The following is an 18845-nucleotide window of genomic DNA, read 5'->3' as shown; positions in this document are numbered from 1 at the left end:
ACCTACTGGTGGCAGCTGCAGTACAGTGCTCCTGCCTGCTTGCGGCAGCAGCTCCAGCACAATACTCCCCTTTGGCAGCACCGATGCTGGTGGGGCACCTCCTTGATGTCCTTACCCTCCTTACCCTCTTTCCAGCTTCATTCTCCCTCCCTGCCCAGCATGTCTTCATTTTTCCCCCCACCCCCACCCCCACAGCATTCTTCTTTCTCTTTCTTCCTTCCTCTCTATGCCTGGCATTCCAGCATAACCACTGTCTCTCTCTGCCCTCTTTTCACAGAGACATCATTCTGTCTCCCCACCCCACCTTCATCCACCCAGCACCCTCTCTCTCATCCTACGCATTGCTGCTCACTACCTTTTTGCTTTCTCTACTCTGTCATTCACTCAGCACACACTCGCTCTCTCTCCATCACCGCCTGCTCCGCATACTCGTTCTCCCCACCCCTTCAACATACAATCTCTCTCCTTCCCTTCACTTACTCAGCAACTTCTCTTTTTCTCTACTTGCCACCTGCCCAGTACCCTCTCTCTCTTGCTCTCTCTCTCTCTCTCTCTTTCTTTCCCCACATTCCTCCATAGTTACTCAGCATTCATTCTCTCTCAACCTCGTAATATGGAAGCTCCAGCCCTCTTTCTGCATTCTTCAGCTTCTGGTGTGAGGCTCCATCAGTGGCCCTGCCTCAAAACCTATTCCAGTTCTTTAGCTGCTGGAAGGATGGGCTCTGCCATCAGCTCTGGGCTTTGTGATGACAGGAATTTACTGCCCCCAAAATTTTTGAATTCTAGGTGACTGCCTAGTGTTATGGTTGTGGACCCTTGGGCCGGTTGGGACAGAAGATGGTGCGCTGTGGAGGACCACGGCAAGCGTCCCAACTGGGAGGCGGCTCGGAGGCCTCAGAGAAGGCTTCGGCACTGGGACGAGGTGGAGTCCTATGCGACCAAGGACTCGGCAAGGCTGCGAGGACGGACGACGTTGGGCCCCAGTGACTGAAGAGTCTTCACCCTGGAAGCCGGTACTCCCCCAGGAGAAGCCCATAGGAGTCCAGCCGCTGGGACTTTTGGAGATTCACCCTGGAAGCCGGAACCCCCACAGGAGGCGCCCGTAGGGGCCCGGCCGCTGGGACTTAGGCGAATCTTCTGGGCCAGCGAAGACCAGGAAGGAAGCCGAGTCGGAAGCTGGGAGCCAGAGGAGGAACCAAGCCAGGGATGAGGCAGAAGACAGAGTCGTGGATAGAGCCAAGTCTGAGCCAGAGGTCAGAGCGAGCCAAGCCAGGGACAGAAGCTGAAGGTGAAGTCGTGGACGAAGCCGGGTCGGAACCAGAGGTCAGAAGCAGATACCAGAGCCAAGGGCCGAAGACGGAAAACGAGTCAAGAGTCAAGCCAGGTCGAGAACAGAGAGCAATCCAGAAGAATGCAGCAACTAGCAATCAGAAAACCTGAGGAACCTTGTTGCAAGGCACTGGAGTGGTCTAGGTGCAGGGTACTTATACCCTGAGGGCGTCTGATGTCATCTACAGCCGGACTGAGTGTTTTCCCACGCTGGCCACTTTAAGTGGAGCTCCTCCCCGCGTGTGCGCGTCAGGGGGTGGGGCCAGCCGCGCCGGACCGTCGGCATCTCTCCCGAGGAGGGAGAGACACACTGGAGGGACTGCAGGCCCGAGGAAGCCTCAAAACGGCCCAGGCCGCCCCCGAGGTAGGTGGAGGGATCGAGGCACGGCCCGGGACCGCAACACCTAGTTCACCTAATAGAAGCACTGACCTTGGTTTCATGATGCTTTATACACTTTTCATAGTGAAAATGGGCTATGTATATCATTACTATATTTGTGGTAAAGTCCTATTTTTAGTGCACCCTTTGTATATAGGGTCCTAGAACTTGAATCTCACCATTAGATATTGCCATTGAGCAATGGCTACTACTATTACTACTACTACTAAGAACATAAGCACATGCCATAGTGGGTCATACCAAGGGTCCATCAAGCCCAGCATCCTGTTTCCAACAGTGGCCAATCCAGGCTCTGGCAAGTACCCAAAAACTAAGTCTATTCCATGTTACCATTGTTAGTAATAGCGGTGGTTATTATCTAAGACAACTTAATTAATAGCAGGTAATGGACTTGTCCTCCAAGAACTTATCCAATCCTTTTTTAAACACAGCTATACTAACTGTTACTCTATATTATGTTACTCTATATATAACCACAGGTATATTTAAAACTTAGTACTCGTAGGCTCAACTAGCGTCGATATTCATTTTTCTTCTCCCACAATTTACAGAATTCAGAATTTGTTTCTTAACTCCCCTCACGTTGCTAAAAAAAAAAAAAAAAAAAAGATATAAATTATATAAGTTAATTCACATCCTGTATTTCCGGAACCTATTTGATACCAGTTGCATACAGAATGTATTGAATTGTTGTTCTATCTGAATTTATTGAGTTGTTGACTCCCATCTTGTATGTAAACCAGAGTGAAGGCAGCTAGCTAAACTTTGGTATATAAAAACATTTAAATAAATAAATAAAATAAATAAATAAACTGCACTAACCACATCTTCTGGCAATAAATTCCAGAGTTTAATTGTGCGTTGAGTGAAAAAGAACTTTCTCTGATTAGTTTTAAATGTGCCACATGCTAACTTCAGGGAGTGCCCCATAGTCTTTCTATTATCCGAAAGAGTAAAAACCCGATTCACATCTACCTGTTCTAGACCTCTCATGATTTTAAACACCTTTATCATATCCCCCCTCAGCCGTCTCTTCTCCAAGCTGAAAAGTCCTAACCTCTTTATTCTTTCCTCATAGGGGAGCTGTTCCATTCCCTTTATCATCTTGGTCGCCCTTCTCTGTGCCTTCTACATCATAATTATATCTTTTTTGAAATGCAGCGACCAGAATTGCACACAGTATTCAAGGTGCGGTCTCACCATGGAGCGATACAGAGGCATTATGACATTTTCCGTTTTATTCACCATTTCCTTTCTAATAATTCCCAACATTCTGTTTCCTTTCTTGACTGCCGCAGCACACTGAACCTATGATTTCAATGTGTTATCCACTATGACGCCTAGATCTCTTTTTTGAGTGGTAGCTCCTAATATGGAACCCAACATTGTGTAACCATAGCATGGGTTATTTTTCTCTATATGCATCACCTTGCACTTATCCACATTAAATTTCATCTGCCATTTTGATGCCCAATTTCCCAGCTTCACAAGGTCTTCCTGCAATTTATCACAATCTGCTTGTGATTTAACTACTCTGAACAATTTTGTATCATCTGCAAATTTGATTACCTCACTTGTCGTATTTCTTTCCAGATCATTTATAAATATATTGAAAAGTAAGGGTCCCAATACAGATCCCTGAGGCACTCCACTGCCCACTCCCTTCCACTGCAAAAATTGTCCATTTAATCCTACTCCTGTTTCCTGTCTTTTAGCCAGTTTGTAATCCACGAAAGGACATCACCACCTATCCCATGACTTTTTATTTTTCCTAGAAGCCTCTCATGAGGAACTTTGTCAAATGCCTTCTGAAAATCCAAGTACACTACATCTACAGGTTCACCTTTAACCACATGTTTCTTAACTCCTTCAAAAAAGTGAAGCAGAATTGTGAGGCAAGACTTGCCTTGGGTAAAGCCATGCTGACTTTGTTCCATTAAACCATGTCTTTCTATATGTTCTGTGTTTAGAATACTTTCCACTATTTTTCCTGGCACTGAAGTCAGGCTGACCGGTCTGTAGTTTCCCGGATCGCTCCGGGAGCCTTTTTTATATATGGGGGTTACATTAGCTATCCTCCAGTCTTCAAGTACAATGGATGATTTTAATGACAGGTTACAAATTTTTACTAATAGGTCTGAAATTTCATTTTTTAGTTCCTTCAGAACTCTGGGGTGTATACCATCCGGTCCAGGTGATTTACTACTCTTAAGTTTGTCAATCAGGTCTACCACATCTTCTAGGTTCACCATGATTTGGTTAGGTCCATCTGAATCATTACCCATGAAAACCTTCTCCATTACGGGTACCTCCCCAACATCCTCTTAGTAAACACCGAAGAAAAGAAATCATTTAATCTTTCCGCAGTGGCCTTATCTTCTCTAAGTGCCCCTTTAACCCCTCGATCATCTAACGGTCCAACTGACTCCCTCACAGGGTTTCTGCTTCAGATATATTTTAAAAGGTTTTTAATGTGAGTTTTTGCCTCTACGGCCAACTTCTTTTCAAATTCTCTCTTAGTCTGTCTTATCAATGTCTTACATTTAACTTGCCAATGTTTATGCATTTTCTTCTGTTGGATCCTTCGTCCAATTTTTGAATGAAGATCTTTTGGCTAAAATAGCTTCTTTCACCTCCCCTTTTAACCAACTACTACTACTATTTAACATTTCTATAGCGCTACTCAATGTATACAATGCTTGTACAAACAACAATACACAAGAGACATTCCTTGCTCAATAGAGCTTATAGTCTAATCAGTGCAAACATGCAGAACAATTGTTAAAATTAGTTAATGAGGCTGAAGGTGAACCAACAGGCTTAAGATTTAAAAGCATCCTCAAAAAGATGAGTTTTTAGATGGAATGGCTGAGACTTTTTTCCCAGGGGCTAAAAACACTGCCTCTACAGCATCTCCAGCCTGCCCAGGGAGCGGAAGCCTAGCCTGAGAATTGAAGCTAGGACTTCTGCATGACAGAGTTCAGCACTTGCCCCTGCACACACAGCCAGTCTCTTTCTTACAGATTTTTAAATCAAAATGAAAAAGAAAATGTTGCAGAATGAATATCTTTATGTATTCAGAGATTTATGCAGCTCAGGAATTTTGCAGAATGGAGGTCTCTAATTTTACATGCTGAGATCCATCTGAGACCTATTGTGGACAAGATATAGAAAACTCCAAACTATGTAGATTTATTCTGTTTGGGGGTATCTTCTGAATTCTGAAATTTGGCCACAGTTCTCATCATTCACATCTGGCTTTGAGAATATTTTATATATGCTGGCTTGAGAAACTAATTCTCAAAGGACTAAATTTTGAAAGATTTAAGGCCCGATTTTAAAAGGGCCGCACGTATACATTTCGGGGGTTACGTGCGTGGCCAGGCCTTGCATGCACCGCGCGCATTTTACAAAAGGCTCGGTCACGCGCGTAGCCCCCATTATGCACCGAAGAGCCAGGCCCAAAGAAAGGGGCGAGCCAGGGCATGTGGCCTGGGAGGGGCCACGTGGGCTGGAACAGTGCGATTCGACGCTGTTCCGGGGAGGCACATGCCAGCAGCCAGCCAATGCGTGGAGATTGCTACTTCCTGCTCCTCCAGGGCAGAAGTAAACAAATAAAAATAGGGGATAGTTAGTGATAGTTTAGGGGACGGGGAGGAGAGGGGAAGAGGGAGGAAGGATACGGTTAGGGAAGTTCCCTCTCAGTCCCCTCCTTAATTGGAGCGAACTGGGAGGGAACTGGGAAAGACCTAAATGCGTCGCTGCGCATATTTTTTTAAAATCCCCCCATTGCAAGCATGACTGACACCTGCCAGCACGTGCGCACGCTGATTATAAAATCAGGTGCACATCTGCGCACGGATATCATATTTTATAACGTACGCACAGTGATGTGCACATGTTATAAAATCGGTACATCCATGTGTATGCGCCGGGAACCGCTCGCACATGGATGCAGGCACGCACCTTTTAAAATCGACCCCTGTGTGTCTGATTGACAAGCCTATTAACTTAACTGGTAAAAGGGCTTTAGAAGTTTCTTTTACTATGGATAAAATGTCCCTGGTGATCTGTAGGCAGTGTCAAGTCCCTGAACTGCCCCTTAGCCCTGCTGGCAGATAAGACTGTGCTGCTTTTAATCCCTGCTCCCCAACAAAAAATTCACACACCCCGGGGCTACCCCTCTGTATACCCCACTTGTGGGGTGATGACTTTAGGGAGCAGGAGCCATAGGTCAGCCAATGCAGTTTCCTCCACAATAAAGAGTATGACAATTTTCCTGATTCAGCTCCATTAGCATACATTTAGAGAAATGTGTATGTGCTTATCAAGAGTATATGGAGGGCTTCTTTTCTTCTATACTGCAAATTGTTTTCAAATAAAAGAAAATGTCCACAGCATAGCATTATAAATTGTTGCATAATTAAAGTTAGTTGTTGTGCTTCAGTGATTTGGTGTAACCTGTGTAAATGTTTTTCTACCATACGTCCCAAATAGTTAGGTGAGGAAGAGGGAGGGAATTTAGCTAAAAGAAACGCATTTAAATCCTGAGCACAATAAGTGCCGCACCATATTGCACTGCTTTTAGCATATCTGTTAAATGTGTTTAATGCATACATTAAAAATAGCTCAGCTTAATGCAGAGGCCCCATAATAACATAAACATACATAGAGTTATAAGATGGGTTCTTGCCAAGTATATTGGACACATCTGTTCTTCATGCCAGTTCTGTTCCTATGAATGAACATGATCCTGCTAAGCTGTAGCTCACTTGATGCTAGTTGAAAAATAGAGATATTAGTAATGCCAAACTTTTTATGTCCTTGCACTGAAAAAGTAAAGTCAAAGTCGACCTCAAAGCTCCAGGGATACCAGGAAGGAGGTATGTGGGTGGGAGGGGGAGGTGGGGGGGAGACCTGTTGTAGTAATTACATTCCATGTTCTTATATTACTCCTTATTTGTTTGCAGTCTACTGCACTACAGGATACTACTGAGCCTTCTGCATTCTTGCACAACTCTACCATACCTCATGCTGTCAATCGGAGGGATGTCAAGATGGCAGAGCCTCAAAGGCATAACTCTGCAAAAATACTGGTAAGCCAACTGAAATGTATTTAAATTCACATGGTACACCAATTGATTTTTAGAGGGTAATGTTCAAAGGTACTTCTGCAGATAAAACATTGCTGTATGTACAGAAATGGCCTTTTACAAAATTGCCCGCCTGATAGGTGAATAAACTTAAGTGCCTATGTCATGCTTGCATGTAAGCTTGCCCATCCTGAGCAGAGGCTTTCCTGGGGACAGAGATGGGGGTAGGGGTTTTGGACTTATGCACATACTTTTGAATTTTGAAAAGCATAGGCCGAATTTTAAAAGCCCTGCACGTACAGAATCAGGGAGCTATGTGTGTGGCTGGGCCGTATGCGCGCCGCGTGGATTTTGGGAGGCCTGCAGTCATATGAGTATCTCCTGGTACACGCATTGGAACGGCTGAAAGAAAATGGGGCGGGCCAGGACGGGGTTTGGGCAGGGTGTGGCGGGCTGGGACAACGCCATTAGACACTGTCCTGCTGAAACGCACGCCGAGAGCTGACCGGACTGCACAGTTTGCTGCTGCTCCGGACTGCCAGTAAGTACAAAAACAAAAAAAGCAAGGGTAGTCAGCAGGGCGGATAGGGTAAAAGGGAAGCAGGTTAGGTAAGGGGTTTAGGAAGTTCCCTTCCAGTCCTCTCCTTTATTGGAGCAGGCTGGGAAGGAACTGGGAAAAGGCCTATGGCGGCGTCGTGCGCATCTACTAAATTACACCATGCTTACACACGTGAGACGGCACTCGCCCGCACATGTGTGCACCAATATTAAATCATGTGCAACCGTGCACACATGGATGCCCATGAGGAAGTTTGAAAGTTACCATCTAAGAGTAAATTTTCAGGGAAAATCTTCATGGACATTTTAGAGGTTGTAACATGTATGGGTAGATTTGTGGGATATGTTTCAAAGAAAACTTAAGCGCATGATTTTCAAAAGGATTTACATATGTAAATGTAACTACTACTGTAGCAATTTTCAAAAGCATTTAGCCATATAAATTGCACTTACATGGGTAAATTCTATGGACAATTCAATGACATATATTGTAGCAATTTTCAAAAACCCACTTACATGGATAAAGTGCATTTACACGTGTAAAACCCATTTTAAGCATGTAAGTTGTTTTTAAACTCAGGCCCTAAAATTGTAAATTCTTTATAGCAGAGGTATGAGCAAATCATATGAGTTCTTGTGTACAGTGCTGTACATCTGATGCAATGTAAATATTGCTATGCAGTAATATCCAGTCATTTATTTACTATTATTCAAAATGTTTATTAACTGAAACAATTTGGTTTGGTACAGAGCATTAGAGTAGGGAGGAGAGACATCAGTGGAAAAAAGTAATCTCTCTGTAACGGGGACAATAGTGACCCTGTTTCCAAGGTCATCTTCTTCATCAAAAGAGCACATAAATACAACTTAATATGGCTATAGCTTTATTAGATGAGCCAACAGGGGAATCTGATTGGGTGTTCGTAGCCTTTGCCCTACTACCCCTTACCCTCCCTCTTTCACACAAATACTGGGCATACAAAGCCACTGACCACGTGGCACCAGAGACCAACTTCAAGTAGTAATGTCTCAAATATAATTTTTTTTCCCAGGACCCTCAAGTGCAGGCTGTTTCTGTACCAGCAATTTATCACAGGCTAGGACACCAGTCATAAGCAAATCATATGAATCCTTTAGGCTGCTTCATACTAGATATTGCCACCATATAACAAACTCATTCTTCATCAGCTACGCAAATTTGATTCTATAATAGTAATCCTAGATCATCCAGATATATTCTGAACTTCACATGATCACCTGCTATTACCCTACGTACAAAGAACAAACAGCTGTAGAGCCAGATGGCTGGAGAAGCAGCAGCTGGGGCAAACGGGGGAGGAAAGACACTGCTCTTTCTCTTATAAAACATCTGCTGGCCCTTCCCATACCTGTCCTTTGCACCTATGGAAGAAGACAGCTGTGGCTGGCCTTGGGTGCATGTCACCACAGTGTGGCGTGCCTAAGCATGTCAAGGTATACCTGGAAGTCAGCCACTCAGCTTTGGCAACCTTGCTGCCATTCAGCCAGAAGAAGGGAGGGTTCCATCTGATTCCAATTGATGTAGGAGAATCTGGCATGACACATGAGCATGTGACCGGGAAGGGGATGGGGTGCCTCCCTACACACACCTCTCCCACTGTTGCAGGGGCTTAGTCCTGGGTCAGTTGGGGCCGGCTACCCAGTTACTGCTAGCATCCATGCATGGGGGAACATGGCACCACCTATGTCTCAAAGTTCACCTACAAGATCTCTGGATAATTATTATATTGATTCAGCAAAAGTTATTAAAAACCTGCAAAGAACTAAAGGTATGTGTATAGCACAAGAGGTCAGCCTTTTTCATTGGAAAGATATTCTAGAACAATGGGACATTAACAATATGAGGCTAGTGAAGAGATAGATTCAAGAGTAACATAAGTAACCCTTCAAAGAAAGGGTGATAGATGTATGAAAATACTTCCCAATGATGATGGAGAGGGCACGGATGGTTTGGGAATTCAATAAAACATGGGACAAGCACAGAGATTCCTTAGCAATGTAGAAGTGAGAATAAGCCCCAGAGGTCAATTAAGTTGTTTGGTTGTTTTGGGGAAAATGGAAGATGAGATGTCAGAATTCATATTGCTATGTTTCATACGATTTTCAAAGGAAATCTTACTGTACTCGCAGTTCAGCCTCCTTTTCCACTTTAAGTTTGCAAAATTGGAGGAGGCCTTAATTTATCTCTAATTATAATAAGTAGAAAGTTGTGTGCTTAGGTGAGGATTTCAAGTTGTAATAAATACCTTTTCATGGCAGGTACACGGCAGACTGTGATGTAATGCATCACACTGGGAAACTAGATTGGTGATATCATTCATAACAGGGTAACATGTTTCATCTTGCTTGTTTCTGGTGCACTACTGTTCTTATAGGGCTTCTAATTATATTTACAGTTCTTAGCATTAAACACTGATGATGTGTATTCCTTTGTACCATCTATGATCGCATACTATACCGCTACTTAGAATATATATAGAAGCCATCAGCAGCAATGCAAAGGTTTGAGAGTAGATTGTCTGCAGAATTACATGAGCATAATTATATAACTCAATGACAGTATATCAGTACTATATCAGTATATCATAATTATATAACTCAATGACAGTATATATCTTGATGAAATAACTTCTGTGGAAGTGTGCATCATGTTTGATGATTTGCATTACCACTGATGGTGTGCAGTGTCTCTTGTGTGCACCATCCCTGATGGTGGATTATGCCACTGAACATGTATTCTGATGACAAGCTTTGATTTTGATGATTTGCATGCCTTCTCATTGTTTCTATTGGGTTTACATAGGGGCAGATTTTCAAAGGGTTAAGCGCGTAACCCTGAAAACCTGCTCCTGCGCGCGCCAAGCCTATTTTGCATAGGCTCGGCGATGCATGCAAGCCCCGGGATGCGCATATGTCCCGGGACTTTGAAAAAGGGGCGGAGTGCCGGTCCGGGGGCAGGATTGAGTCCTCCGGCACAGCGGCTGTGCCAGGGGATGGCGCGCCGGCAGCCAGCCCGGCGTGCGCAAGTTACGAGGCAGGCGTAACTCCTGAAATAAAGGTGGGGGGGGGTTAGGGAGGGCTGGGGGGTGGGTTAGATAGGGGAAGGGAGGAGAAGGTGGGGGGGAGCAGTAGGAAAGTTCCCTTCGAGGCCGCTCCGATTTTGGAGCGGCCACTCCGATTTTGGAGTGGCCTTGGAGGGAACGGGGAAAGCCATCGAGGCTGCGTGCACATGTTATAAAATCGGGCATACATTTGTGCGTGCTGGGTAACATGCACAAATGTAGGCTATGCGCGGTTATAAAATCTGCCCCATAATGTGCATAACTTTTTTATAGAGTGCACTGCTTTTTATGTTATGCCCTTGTCTCAGAGGACGTCTGTATCGCTGCTGATTCTTTGTAATACATATGATGTACATTTACATTTTACATTTGTAGACCGTCTTCTGCAAACACCTGGAAGCAGTTTGCAACATTAGAATAAAATAAATTGTCATCACAAAAATACAAAGCATAATAAACGTAATGCATAAATTTGATTTGATAAGTCAACTCCAACAGCTGTTCTCACTAGAGGCAGGGCAGAGCACTGCTTCTGATGGTGTGTTCAATTTATTTATTTTCATTTAATATCCCACCTATGTGCCATAGGCCTGAGGCAAAAGACAAATTTACTATACACAATATGCAGTCATAATATCACTGCAACATAAAAACCATTCCCAATTCCAGACAGTGAATGATCACAACAACCACAATTAAACATACATAAAAAATCTGATAAAACCCCTTACCTCTATTCTACTCCATCCCCCAAACCCACAATATCTATGTTAACAATATATTTGAATGTGTGTGCTGCTTCTGATTGTTTATATTGCTACTGACTTCTGATGGTGGGTTCTGATGTTGTAGTATGTGCCTCCTCTGACTGTGTACACTTTATTTAATAATGTACACTGGCCCTATCACCATCCCAGTGGAAGGATATATTACATGGCGAGGTTGTTGGCTCACCTCAATTTGTTCTTCTGTAGAACAAATTGGAAATGTTCCTTACCAGTTTTACATGTATAAAAGGTAATCCCCTCAGTACTTTAATGAATATTACATCAAAGAAATGGTCTCCTGATTTACAGGCTAGTGAATACTTGACAAAAGTGCTCTGTTTTACTACAATTTATTAATAAGTCAAGGAGCTGGAAGAAAGTTGTGATTCTGTTTAACACCACAGATGTCTTTGCTCCTACAAACTACATTATCTGATTGAAGAAAACTTTAATGGTACTATGAAAATTAAAAGGATTTCTCTGAAGCCTCAAAATTATTTTTAGAAATGGGTGGATGAGTGCCTTATATAACAAATGGGCAATGTTGAATAATCTGCAAACTAAGCACAAGAGGATTAGATGAAAAGGACATTTTCTGGAAGTAATTCACTTTGTACATCCTAGCAGCTTTTGAAGATTGCCATACAGTTTGGGAGAAAATGAGAGCTGAACAAACAAAACTGCAAGGGATGGTCAAGATCCAGGCCAATAACCACCTCCACATGCAAACATCCTCTTTCCTGTGTGCCACAATTATTTATTTATTTAATTTATATTGTGCCTTTCGGGGACTTCAAAGCGGATCACATTCCGGCATTGTAGGTATTTCCCTGTCCTCAAAGGGCTAACAATATAAGGGGGTATTTACTAAGCCATGGTATATTTCCCAGAGGGGAAAATATCATGGGGCTTATGAAGTAGCAGTATTTGTGTTGCGTCCGTCGGTGCTAAGATGGCTTCGTCCCGTTTGCCTCACCTTATTCACGGCTCCTCCCGCTCACCTGGGTAAGATGGCTATCGCAGCGTCTACAAGCCGACCTCTCCGGCATCCCCGGAACGGCTATGGTGCAGCCTCACGCCATTGCTCCTCCCAGGTACCTACTAGGGTGCGCGTGCACCCCACGTCTTTATGCCACCCTTGGCGCGAACCTCGAGGGTGTTCCCTCATGCTGATGTCACGCCATCCGGGTATATTACCTTCACTAGTTTGCTAGCTCACTGAGTTAGCAAGGTCTCGAATTCGTTCTTGTCTACACTACTCTGCCGCTTCCATGCTGCCGCTGGAAGCTCTCTCTCTGCCCTTCGGGGTAACTGCTAACCTGGGTAACCGCTCCTCGGGGGCCCTCTGCTTTATTTCAAGTGCCTTACAGGGAACAGGCACTCGCTCCTCGAGGGCCTGCTCTCCCTGCCTCGGTGCCTGTACCTTCTTCAACATATCTGGTGGAATCGCATACCAACAGCAAACACCTAGTGAGTACTCTAACTCTCAGTCTATCTCATCCACAGTATCTCCTAGCTTGGAAACCTGCTGCGGAACCTCCTATCATCATCAAGGAGAGAAGGGCTCCCTCTGCCGAGGTCCCTGAGACTGCAACTACCAGACTGCCTCACTACTGCCACCTCTGGTGGCTCTCTTCAAGCTGTTTAATAAAGAACTGTGTTTTGTGCATTACAAGTCTAGCCCAGTGCTGCGGCTCCTCACGGGGCTCCTCCCCCTGGTCGTGGTCATCTCCCACGGCACCCAAGGATCCACCAAAACACACTTAACCATAACAGATTGCTAACTCCATGGATCCGGCTCAGCTCATGGATCCGGCTCAGCTCAGAGATCCGGCTCAGCTCAGAGAAGATGTATACCCAAGTCATCTCTAATCTGAGGATATTTTTTTTTTTTTACTTTATTTTTTGTGTATATTTCTATTGAAAGAATAGAAATTTCCATCCAGTGCATATATAAAGTTTAAGAAAAATAACACAAATCAAAGCGAATGTTGCAACAGCAGGATGATGTGCAGACAACTATACATAAGTAACAATGTCATATAACAATACATCCACCCGCAATTTATGTAAGTGTGACCTAAAGCATATGGAAAATAAACAAATAACCATGCAGTCACTAAACATTCTATCAAAAAAAAAAAAACCCATCCCCACAAGATCTCCCAATCCCCAGTCCCTGAGAGTACTAAGTTGCAAGGCTTAAAAGAAAAGAAAAAAGGTAAGGCCTAAACCAGTCCTGAAACTGAATTTAATACAAAAAAACTGGCCGAATGACACCATGAGAGGGTTGACTATAACCACTTTGCAAAATTGAAAAATGGTGCTCGAACTGTATCAAAAATAGCTAGCTTGCTCCTCATCACCCAATTTTTTGCAAAGCTGTAATATTTTGGACTTTCTGCTAATCATACTGTGATGACGGGCATTCTTTTTTCCATGTTCTTAGCAGCAAGAGAAGACTTCTCTTGCTGCTAACAACAGATGTTGAAGTAATTGCTTTAGCCTCACAGGGGCATTGTCCTGTACTTCTTTTCCCAACAAGAACACAGGCATAGATAGGGGTAAATTCAGTCCTGTAATCTTAGTGAGAGGATTATGTATCTCAGCCCAACATTTTTTGATAAAGGGGCAATCCCACTAAATGAGAAAAAATGAGCCATTCCTTGCAAAGTGGAGAAACAGAGACATCCCACTTACTAATCCTAACAGGGATTAGATATTTTCTTAGCAAGATCTTCAGCTATATATTCACCAAGCTAAGAGAAACAGAACAATGAAAAATATTTCTCACAGGACAAGCAGGATGGTAGTCCTCACATATGGGTGACATCACAGGATGGAGCCCAATCACGGAAAACTTCTGTCAAAGTTTCCAGAACTTTGACTGGCCCCTACTGGGCATGCCCAGCATGGCACTAACCCTGCAGCCAGCAGAGATCTTCCTTCAGTCTTCTTTTTTCCGCGCAGCAGTAGCCTCGCGGTAAAGGAGCTCTGAAGAGATTCCTGACAGGAATTTTCCTCACGGAATTACTAAAAGTTAAATTGCCCCGCAGGGGTCCCTCCTCTAACTTTTGTCAGTTCGCGGTACTCCAGTAAGTTTTTACCCATCTCCCGTCGATTACCATTGAGTTTGGCCCTCGCAGCCTACTGGCCGTCGACCATACCATGGCTTGATTTTTTTCCATGGCTATGGCGTCGGGGTTCCATCGGTGCCTGGACTGTACCCACACCATGTCTATCACAGACCCCCATAAAGTCTGTGTAATGTGTTTAGGACATGAGCACGATGTCTTGACCTGCACCAAATGTGCCCTAATGACACCGAAGGGTCGCAAGGCCAGAATGGAGAAGATGAAACTTCTCTTCCGTGCTCAAACCCCGACTCCGTCCATTGCATCGATGTCGTCAGAACCGGCACCATCGACTTCGCGCCAGCATCGACCACCGACCGGTGACCAACCAGCATCGACAACTTCTCGGCATTCGACACCCTCTACTCCCCCTCAGGATCGAGGGGATCGCAGGAAGAAACATCGCCATCAACACCATGAGACTCGGACCATCGAGGGAGCGAAATCATCGACCTCGCCATCGTCCGAGCCGCTGTCGAAGAAACCCTGTCCAGGAAAGGCACCGACCATTCGTGCGACTGGATCTCCGAGGCAACCCTCACCCGATCGGCGATCGGGAGCCGCGACTCCGCCTTTAACGGTGGTCCCACCGGCTATGCCTCTGCCTCCTTCTTCTGTTCCGGAGCCGGGGCTGCTTGCTCCAGGTCTCCGAGAAGAACTGGACCGGATGGTCCAGGAGGCCATCGACAAGGCGATGCAACGTCTTCAGGTTCCTCCTGCACCAACATCAGCACTGACTGTGGAACTGATCATCGACCCAATTCCGGCAGCACTGGCACCGCTGCTATACAGGATGGAAGCCCTAATGGCCGCCTTTCCACCGATGGATCCCGGGTCTCTGATGTCTCCGATGCCCTCCCCACTGACAGCATCATCGGGAGGAGAAACACCGTTCCGCATTCCTGCATCTGGAGTTCTGCCGCAGCCATCGATGCCTATACATCCCTCGCCACCGACCCGTACATCGGTGCCGATACATCCGTCGGCGCCACCGAGTCATCCATCGATGCCCTCGATGCCTGTACCGGTGCCTTCGATGCCTTCATAGGTGCTTCCGATAATTCCTCCGATCCCTTCGGAGCCTAGACCGGGACCTTCAGGTATCCAACCACCCTGTCCCCCTCTACTTCCTAGAGGGAAGGGTGTTGATCCTTATGATACCTGGGGAGATGATACCTCATCAGACACAGATGACTTTACTTCACCACCTTCACCCGCTGAGAGTAGAAAGCGTTCTCATCCAGAGGACCTCTCATTTATAAATTTTGTGAAGGAAATGGCTGAATTGGTTCCTTTTCAATTACAGACTGAACAGGATGATAGGCACCAGATGATGGAGTTGCTCCAGTTCCTGGATGCCCCCAAGGTAATAACCTCTATTCCCATTCATCAGGTCCTTCTTGATTTTCTCAAGAAGAACTGGGAAAATCCTGGATCAGTTGCTCCAGTACACAGGAAAGCTGACACTACTTATTTAGTGCAATCAGCCCCAGGTTTTCAGAAGTCACAGCTTGATCACCACTTGGTCGTGGTAGAGTCTGCAGAAAAGAGGGCAAAAAGGTCAAAACCTCACACATCTGTTCCTCCTGGAAAGGAACAGAAATTCCTAGACAACATTGGTCGCCGAGTATTCCAAGGGGCCATGCTCATCTCCCGAATTGCCTCCTATCAGCTTTATATGACCCAATATAACAGGGTCTTAAGAACATAAGAACATAAGAAAATGCCATACTGGGTCAGACCAAGGGTCCATCAAGCCCAGCATCCTGTTTCCAACAGTGGCCAATCCAGGCCATAAGAACCTGGCAAGTACCCAAAAACTAAGTCCATTCCATGTAACCATTGCTAATGGCAGTGGCTATTCTCTAAGTGAACTTAATAGCAGGTAAGCAGATACAGGACTTCTCAGACTCCCTGCCTTAGCAATTCCAAGAACAATTACAAACCCTTGTAAACATAGGTTTTGAGGTAGCAAGCATGAGATTAGAACATCTTATGACATTTTTGACACCTCTACCAGAGCGTCTGCAGCTGCTATTTCAGCAAGACGGTGGGCCTGGCTCAAGTCTGACCTTCGCCCAGAAGTGCAAGACCGGTTGTCCAACCTACCTTGTGTGGGAGATAACCTGTTCGGCGAACAGATCCAATGGACGGGGGCAGAGATAAAAGACCATCATGAGACCCTAAAACAGCTCTCTTTGATGCCTTCCGACTTCTCCTCAAAGCAGCCCTTCAGAAAGGACTATGAGAAGTCATTCTACCATCCAAAGAAATCATACCCGCCACCAACCAGATCCCATGCTACGAGACCATATCAAAAAACGCAGTCTCGCCAAGCCCAAAAACAAAAACTACAAGCAGCTCCCCAACCAGGGCCTGCTTCAGGTTTTTGACTTCCACTTAGAGAGCAGCAGCCAGATTCCTCTGTCGCACATACCAGTGGGAGGTCGACTGTGCCACTTCCACAACATGTGGCATTCAATCACATCCGACCAATGGGTATTGGCAATCATTGCTCAGGGTTACCATCTGAACTTTCTCGCCCTGCCACCGGACTCCCCACCTCTACAGACGTGAAGAACATCCAATCACTCCATTCTTCTGGATCAAGAGGTCTCCCTCCTTCTCCAGTCAAGAGCAATAGAACCCATTCCACACTCTCAGCAAGGCCTAGGGTTCTATTCCTGGTACTTCCTAATCCCCAAAAAATCGGGAGGCGTCCATCCTATTCTAGATCTACGGGCCCTCAACAAGTACCTCCAATGAGAAAAGTTCAAGATGGTCACCTTGGGCTCGCTTCTACCTCTTCTACAAAGAGGAGACTGGCTCTGCTCTCTGGACCTCCAGGACTCATACACCCATATTGCGATAAGTCCAGCTCATCGCAAATACCTGAGGTTCCTACTAGGCCTCAAGCACTATCAATACCGAGTGCTTCCATTCGGCCTTGCGTCTGCACCATGAGTCTTTACAAAATGCCTCGTAGTTGTCGCAGCCTTCCTCAGGACACAAGGTGTTCACGTCTACCCCTATCTGGATGACTGGTTAATCAGGGCTCCCACTCAGCAAGCTGCTCTGTCGTCCCTCAATATAACCTTACACACTCTAATTTCATTAGCATTTCTCGTCAATTATGACAAATCCTACTTAGTCCCATCTCAAAACTTATCGTTCATTGGGGCAGACTTGGACACCTTGCAGGCAAAGGCTTTCCTGCCTCGACAACAAGCACTGACTCTCGTGTCTCTTGCTCACCAGCTGCAGTCTCAACACGCTGCGACTGCACACCAATTTCTCGTCCTCCTGGGACACATGGTGTCCTCAGTCCATGTCACACCAATGGCCTGCTTGGCCATGAGACTCATGCACTGGACTCTGAGGTCTCAATGGACTCAAGATATTCAGCCTCTGTCGGCCATTGTCCACGTCACCGACTCACTCTGTCTGTCCCTCACCTGGTGGAAAAATCAGACCAATCTCCTCCAAGGATTGCCCTTCCAGGTTACGAATCCTCAAATCATTCTCACCACCAACGCTTCCAACCTCGGGTGGGGAGCCCATGTAGCCAATCTGCAGACACAAGGCTCTTGGTCTCCAGAGGAAGCCAAACACCAAATAAATTTCCTGGAGCTTCGAGCAATAAGATACGCTCTCAGGACTTTTCAGGATCGCCTGTCAAATCAGGTTATCCCATTTCAAATGGACAACCAGGTGGCCATGTGGTACATCAACAAGCAGGGAGGCACAGGCTCCTTCCTTCTGTGTCAGGAAGCTGCGCAGTAATGGGCGGAAGCCCTCTCCCATGCGATGTACCTCAGGGCCACCTACATGCCGGGAGTGGACAATCTGCTGGCAGACAAGCTGAGTCGCGTTTTTCAACCGCAAGAGTGGTGTCTCAACCCCTCGGTAGCTAACTCCATCTTCCAACAATGGGGATATCCTCAGATAGACCTCTTTGCATCCCCTCAGAACCGCAAAGTGGACAACTACTGCTCCCTCATTCGCAGCGAACACTCTCAGCCCAGAGACGCATTCTCCCTCTCATAGGCAACCGTCTGCTTTATGCATTCCCTCCACTTCCTCTTCTCTCGAAGACTCCCGTGAAGTTACGTCAGGACAAGGGAACCATGATCCTGATAGCACCTCACTGGCCACGCCAAGTGTGGTTTCCAATACTTCAGGATCTCTCCATTCGCAGGCACATTCCCTTGGGAAAGGACCCTCTCCTGATCACTCAAAACGACGGGCGCCTACGCCATCCCAATATTCAAGCCTCGTCCCTGTCGGCATGGATGTTGAAAGGTTAATCCTTCAGCCACTTAACCTTTCAGATCCAGTTTCCCGTGTCTTGATTGTTTTGCGAAAGCCTTCCACGAGAAAATCTTACTCTTACAAATGGAAAAGGTTCATGTCAAGGTGCTCTTCTCAGTCCCTTGACCCCTTTTCCTGTCCAATCCCGAAGA

The 18845-nt window shown here is 45.6% G+C and overlaps 1 protein-coding gene across 1 annotated transcript in view; it reads left to right on the top strand.

Annotated features, from left to right (window-relative positions):
- Positions 1 to 18845, top strand: part of ITGA8 (integrin subunit alpha 8) — a 560404-nt gene that overhangs the window by 460826 nt on the left and 80733 nt on the right. Inside the window, exon 26 of the mRNA XM_029588821.1 lies at positions 6700 to 6825. Within this exon, the coding sequence (XP_029444681.1) occupies positions 6700 to 6825 (126 nt within the window). The remainder of the gene's footprint in view (positions 1 to 6699; positions 6826 to 18845) is intronic.

Source organism: Rhinatrema bivittatum, chromosome 2 (assembly GCF_901001135.1).
Source record: "Rhinatrema bivittatum chromosome 2, aRhiBiv1.1, whole genome shotgun sequence".
Lineage (NCBI taxonomy): Eukaryota > Metazoa > Chordata > Amphibia > Gymnophiona > Rhinatrematidae > Rhinatrema > Rhinatrema bivittatum.
This window is presented reverse-complemented; position numbering and strand designations above follow the sequence as displayed.